Genomic DNA, 6,602 nt, shown 5'->3' on the forward strand with positions numbered 1-6,602 from the left:
GTAAACTGAGTTGTTTTATGGCTTTTTTGTATTACATGTTTTGTTCGCCTAGTATCTCTTACTTAGATGTGGATTTAATAGAAATCCTGATGGACCATTAGGTATTTACTTACATAAAATGTTATTTGATCGATGCTTTTGGTTTTGTTTTTTTTCCAGGGCAGTCAAAAATGGCTGCAGGAGAGTAAGTCTGAGGGGGGAGGAAGTGAAGAGGAATACACTTCTCTTTTTAATAAAAACCTCTCTTGGGAGAGTGGAACATTAGGTTTTCTTACATGTGACTTCAGGATAGAAGATAGACAAATACTGACTGAATACTTGTCTAAATACAAAATATTTTTGTTAAAGAACGAATTCCAAAATTTTGAGTAGTTTTACTGGAGATGGGTGCCTCCCAGGTAGCGATTTAGAAAGGCAGTGCAACATATGTATGCATATGTATATGTTTTTTTTTTTACATGCACATGCATAACAGTATTTTGAGTTGCCTTCCTAGTAGCTCTTGGAGTGACATCTGCTTCCTTGTCCTAGTAGCTTGTACTTACTTCTGATATTCTTTTAGCCAGGGTCTGATTTTCAAAACTGTATGCACAGTTATACATACAGAACTGGCTCCACAAAGAGGTTTAAGTGTGATGACATTCAGGGTTGCCACACCTAACTTTCCGGCAACTACTCCCAGAGTTTTTGGGATGGGAAAGCTGTTTACTCGAGGAACAAGAATTTTCTCTGGCTAGGTATTTGTCTGAGCTTGTAGTGTAGCTAATATGCACTTTGTATTTTCTAGCTAGTAATGTACTGCTGAATTAAAAGGCTGAAATTAAAGGTATTTTGCTGACAAAAATGCAAGCATAATAACTAATATATGCCCTAGAAAATAATCTAAAAATTATCTTATTAAATGGAAATCACAGGAGAGACTTAAGTCGGTTTCACTGGGATTGGGTCACTTCCTGGTGGTAGTAGATATTTGGCACAAATGATGAAAGGAGAGGAGAAGATGATTAATGAGCTAGGAAGAAGAACAAATCAAATTCTTAGTAATGAAAACTACTTTTTTCATTTTTGTGCGGTATTCTCTGAATCCCGGTGGGAATGGTGAGATTATCTGTAAACTTCTAGGTTGTTGCATACGGCTTTTTGGCAAGCTTTTCCCATGGACTTCCTTGGAAAAAATCTGGGCTTTGACCATCAAAGCTAGATCAATACAGAAAGATTTAGTAGATTGATTATGATTTTAAGCAGTCAAGGAAAGAGAAGTGAGGAAAGCGTATCATTCTACTAAGAGCTGTACTGACAAATAAGGGTTTTTTTATATGAAGTTCTGCTTTAGAAAACATAGTCTAGTAAATGAAAATACTACAGTATATTAAAAAAAAAAAGCAAAAATGCAGCCATTCTTAAATGGCACAAATGGTCTACTGGCTCTATATGTCTGTATCCTGAAGAACTTACTACAACTGTGTTGTATCAAACATAAGTTCTTAAAAATAAGTCATAAATAATTCAGAGTAAATCAAGCTGTAACATTTGATTACCAAACCCATTTATTTTGGTAAATTAATTCTTGGTTTTCATGTACAATTTTAGGCTGATTCTGAATTGTTTTTCTGAAGTTGTCAGGGGGTATCTGGTTGTCATATTTCCAATGAGAAATGGCATGCTAAGGCTGTTTATGTAACACAAGATTTAATCAGTGCACGCTTGCAGTATGTGCTTGCTCCCATTTGTTTATTATAAAAACCTTGCAGCCTTAATTTACAGTTTAAACCTTTATAAAATTGTAATCCACAGGGCAGAAATAAAACAAATGTTGTCCTAGAGGATTTTTTTTTTTACTCTGTGTGTGTATACAAGGGAGAAAAACCTAGAAAGAGCTGTGAGTTTTTCAGTGGCCTATAGCAGGTACGGAAGTTTGATGGCTTTTAAAAACTCTGTCAACATTGTTTTTTACAATTGATTGACTAAGAGGATTCATGGATCTAACATCACACTTGAAATAATAATTCAGATAAGTTATTTTGGTGGTAGGAGAAACCAAAACCCCCTCATTTTCATAGGTAATTTGTTGAAATTAAATAAGAAAGGGACTGTTACCTAATGCTGTGTTTGCCATTCTCCTTGTACTTTTTCTCTTTGCCTGTTCCTTGCCAGCTTCAGGCTTCCGCTCCTCTGTGTCCCCAGCTGGCAGCATCAGTCTGCACTCCAAAGAAATGCAACCAGCATAGTTTGGGCCTTATCCTAAAAGTCACTGCTGATGTTGGGACGTTTTACTTGTCATGCATCCCAGAGGAAAATTTTTAAGAATTTGGTCTCTTAAATCTTGTGTTTTTGAAAATAATTTTGTATGTCAAAAGGATAAAATGTGCAAGCAGGGAAAGAAATTATTCCTTTCCTAATGTCTTTCTTCTGTGGTCATCTAGATTTAACGTTTAGAAGGAAGCATGACTTTCTAGTTTTGCAATGCCATTTTAGATTTTTGATTTAGAAATAAAAAAGTCATCTTGATGGGTAGAACTATGTTTGGTATTTTTATTAATGAATGATTTGTGTTCTCTTTCCTTTTACTTTAAAAGAAATGGCTGCAAGCAAATGACCTTCAGAAAGAAGTATACCAGCATCTGGCCTATTATGTACCAAAAATTTACTGCAGGGGTCCTAACCCTGCCCCGCAAAGAGAAGACATGCTGGCACAACACGTTTTGCTGGGACCAATGGAATGGTATCTTTGTGGTGAAGATCCTGCATTTGCTTTTCCAAAGCTCGAGCAAGCGAACAAACCTTCCCATCTTTGTGGCCGAGTTTTTAAAGTGGGAGAGCCTACGTATTCTTGCAGGTAGTTCAACTTAGCATTGTGAAGTATTTATAATTTGTGAAGTCATGGAATATTTTTCAATAAGAATATACTGTCCTAATGAAAAGTTAATACCCCAAATGTATTTTTAAAGTAACCTTGCAGTATTTCATGACAGGTGGGACCAGGGGAAAATTAACACACTACAGGTTTGTAAATGGAAAAATATTAATTAGTAAAATGTAGAGTGTTTCTGTACAAAACAAATGCAAGATTAAGAAAGTGGTTGGGGTGAACTGTCAGTGTGATTTAAGGGCATTAATCAGAAGTAAGCGTGCAGGTGTATGTGCGTGTAATTCAGGTGTTTAATATCAGCTGTTAGTGTTTATCCTGTATTTTAGACCTCTTTCCATGACCTGTTAAACCAATTTTTGGATGCTAAAACAGGCGTAACCCCCACTTGGTGGGGTGACGGGGGGAGAGAATGTCTGTCTTATTTGGAGGGTTTATTTTTCTGGGTTTCCATCCCCTTCATTTACAAGGAGAGAATGATTGTAGAAGAATTTTACTCTCTAGTGCTCTCCTTTTCTCGAAACATGATACCTTGTTGGCTTTATTCGCTGAAGTTCTGATTCAGGGTGGACTTGAGATACTTAACTCAGCAAGCTGCCTCTTCTGCATTTCTATTTCAATGATCAGTTAGAATAGGTAGTTTTGGAAACGTTTTGAGACCTCCTATCTTGAGATGGATGAGGTTAAACTGGTGGGTACTTTAGGTCCTTTCAACCACTAAGAAAACTCCATCTCCTCTCAGTTGTTCTTAGGTTCTTCCTTCACACTTGTGAAAAAGTGGAGAGATGTGGGTAGAGAATTAGAAAGTGGGAGGCTGAGGACTATCAGAGGCTATAAAAAGAATTTCCACAGTTTCTTTAGTACCTTTTCATGAAATCTGATGCCAAAGAACTAAAAAAAACAAACCTTAGAACTAGTGTTTTAATTCAAGTCAAATTGCATTGCAGCCTAGAAGTAATATGTTAATGATCAAATGGTCTTCATATTGACTAATGAAAACTGTGGAAGTTCTGTTAATTTCTTCTAAACACTTGTTTTTTCAAGACCAACAACTCAATATGTAAAGTATATCCTTGAGAATACTGTCAGGTATGATGAAAACATAGAATAATGTAGTCCATTGGTGTAGAATTTAGAGAATGAGTTAATGTACTGTTCATACTCAGGGTCTTTGTTGCAGTAAAAAAATGATTTAAATACAGCAATATAATCATAATATCATTCAGGTTAGAAAGGATGTCTTGGTAGGCCATCTTGTCCGATCTGCTCAGGTCAGGGTCAGCAGTGAATACAGAATATTTTTGCTGTTGCTGCTATCAAGATGAAGTCTCATCTTCTTTCGATTAAGTACTGAACGTAGATGTAAAACTGTTCATGTTTCCTGTTGTGTGTTAATAATTTTCTTTGACTAATTTTCTTTGGTAATGAAGAATAATGAAAGTTTAATTTAAACTTTTGTGGGATACAGAAAAGAATTGTTTTCCGAGTCCATGAAATATATTAGAAGCAGTGGCTTTTCTGTCCAGTTGTGAAGCTGACAGGTTTGCCTCTGCTTTAGGTATAAGCACCCTTATTTGTTCGAGAAATTACTTGGCAAATGGTTCTGAGTTTGTAAGTATATTGCCACAAGTTTAGGGCTCTGAAAAATCGATGCCCAATATTGTAGAACTAATCTACCCAATACTGTAGGCATATTGTTGCAATAAGTTTTTGGGTTTTTTTAATTAAAAAAAAAAAAAAAGAAATGCCACAAACATAAATTATTCTAAAACAGAAGAGCTTTGTATAATTTTGCTTTGACACTTTCACCTTTAGTGGCTCCTCTGGAGAAAACAAATGTGAAAATGGTACTTTATGCATAGTAAATCATGGTTGCCTGATTATCTTTCAGTGACTACCTGGTTTAATTTATTTGGTGAAATGAAATCAAGAGAGTTCTTGATAATAACATTTCATAGGGTCTTTGGTGTTTTCTTTTGAACAAAATAAGTTGTTTCTCTGAATTTGTGTTTTAATAATAACCATCATAAGACATTCATTCTCTTAGTTATTTTTACATTGCAAAACCTGACCCCCTTAATCTTGAAGTGCCTTGAAGTCAGTTGCATTACATAGGTTCATGTATTTTCAGTGTTTCCCAAGGAGACAGTTAAATGTAATGCATAATTGGTTCATTCATTTGTTTAGCCCCTTTTGCTGGAAATACTACTTCTATCTAATATAGCAGTGCTTGTAGACAGGACCTTATTATGGTCTCTGACCTCCTGGTTGAGGAAATTGTGTTCTCGGACCTCTTCAGTGAGCTTGTAGGGCTAAACTTGGAAGCAGAGGTTTGATCTAATCTGTTGTGTGCTATCTTTCTTTTCAGTGTTCAATGAAAAAATGTCTTCTCTGATTGCTGGAGATTGTTAATGCTTGTACTCTGTACTAGAGAGAACTTGCTTGGGGTTATACTGTTTACCTGTCTGTATTGTGTTCTGTAATCCATCTGTTTACTTGCTTATATACTTGTCTCACCTCTTGAAGGCAATGGCTATATTGCCCAAATATACATGCTACCCAGACAATATTGTAAAGCCTCTTCTGTTATGAGAACAGATTTTTTTTTTTTCCTCCTTCATTTGTTTCCCCCTCCTTGGAAGCCATCCCTTTCCTCTTTCAGAATAATATATACATTAATCAGAAGGTTCATGTTGGTGATATTTGAAAATTACCTGTTGTAAAATGTGTAATTAAAGGCAAAAACATTTGTTTAATGCTGCTTCCCCCCCTGTTTTTTTTGCTGTTTTCAGAGACTGTGCAGTTGACCCAACTTGTGTGTTATGCATGGAGTGCTTTCTTGGAAGTATTCATAGAGAGCACCGATACAGGGTTAGTAATACTGCTGGAATATATGATGTAGTTGTTAATAATTCTGTATGTGTATGAAACTCCTTATTTAAAGTTTAAGAATGTATACATAATTTCAAAATGTTGGATGAACACAAAGTTTCGAATTATGTCTGCAATAATCTTACAAGAACTTGAGTGTTTTGATCTGAGTGTAAATTCTGAAAGTTAACACTTTAAAATATTGAGCAATGAAATTTTATGCATGACAGTTAAGCTTACGAATGTGAGTATTATTTTTCACATGTGCCCTTTAGTGAATTTTACAGCATTAGAGTTGTTTTTTGACTTGCTTTGGCCTTGATGTTTGACTATTTTTAAAAGGTACTGAAAAACCTTTATTAAGAAACCATTTCCTTTAAACATCTGAATTGTTACCAAATTCTTTACAATAGTAGAATTTTTGTTTGTTTTTAAACATGAAGTTAAAATAGCAAACTAAAGTTGTAGATGCTGTTTATTTTAGTAATCTACTGCTATTAGTAGTACAGTAGCACAGGCCCAGTCAGCATGGAATTATGAAAGGCAGGTCCTGCTTGACTAACCTGATCTTCTTCTGTGACAAGGTGACCCACTTAGTGGATGAGGGAAAGGCTGTGGATGTGGTCTAACTAGACTTTAGTAAAGCCTTTGACACCGTTTTCCACAGCATTCTCCTGGAGAAACTGGCTGCTCGTGGCTTGGACAGGTGTACTCCTCGCTGGGTAAAAAACTGGCTGGATGGCTGAGCCCAAAGAGTTGTGGCGAATGGAGTTAAATCCAGTTGGTGGCGGGTCACAAGTGGTGTTCCCCAGGGCTCAGTATTGGGGCTGGTTCTGTTTAATATCTTTATCAATGATCTGGACGA

At 35.9% G+C, this 6,602-nt stretch overlaps 1 protein-coding gene across 1 annotated transcript in view; it reads left to right on the forward strand.

The window, feature by feature from the left end:
• Positions 1-2,581: 2,581 nt before the first annotated feature.
• The window catches only part of UBR2 (ubiquitin protein ligase E3 component n-recognin 2), a 64,083-nt gene continuing 60,062 nt past the window's right edge, over positions 2,582-6,602 (forward strand). Inside the window, exons 1-2 of the mRNA XM_009279612.2 lie at positions 2,582-2,836; positions 5,659-5,737. Of these exons, the coding sequence (XP_009277887.1) occupies positions 2,685-2,836; positions 5,659-5,737 (231 nt within the window). The 5' untranslated portion in view covers positions 2,582-2,684. The remainder of the gene's footprint in view (positions 2,837-5,658; positions 5,738-6,602) is intronic.

Source organism: Aptenodytes forsteri, unplaced genomic scaffold (genome assembly GCF_000699145.1).
Source record: "Aptenodytes forsteri isolate BGI_AS27 unplaced genomic scaffold, ASM69914v1 Scaffold195, whole genome shotgun sequence".
NCBI lineage: Eukaryota > Metazoa > Chordata > Aves > Sphenisciformes > Spheniscidae > Aptenodytes > Aptenodytes forsteri.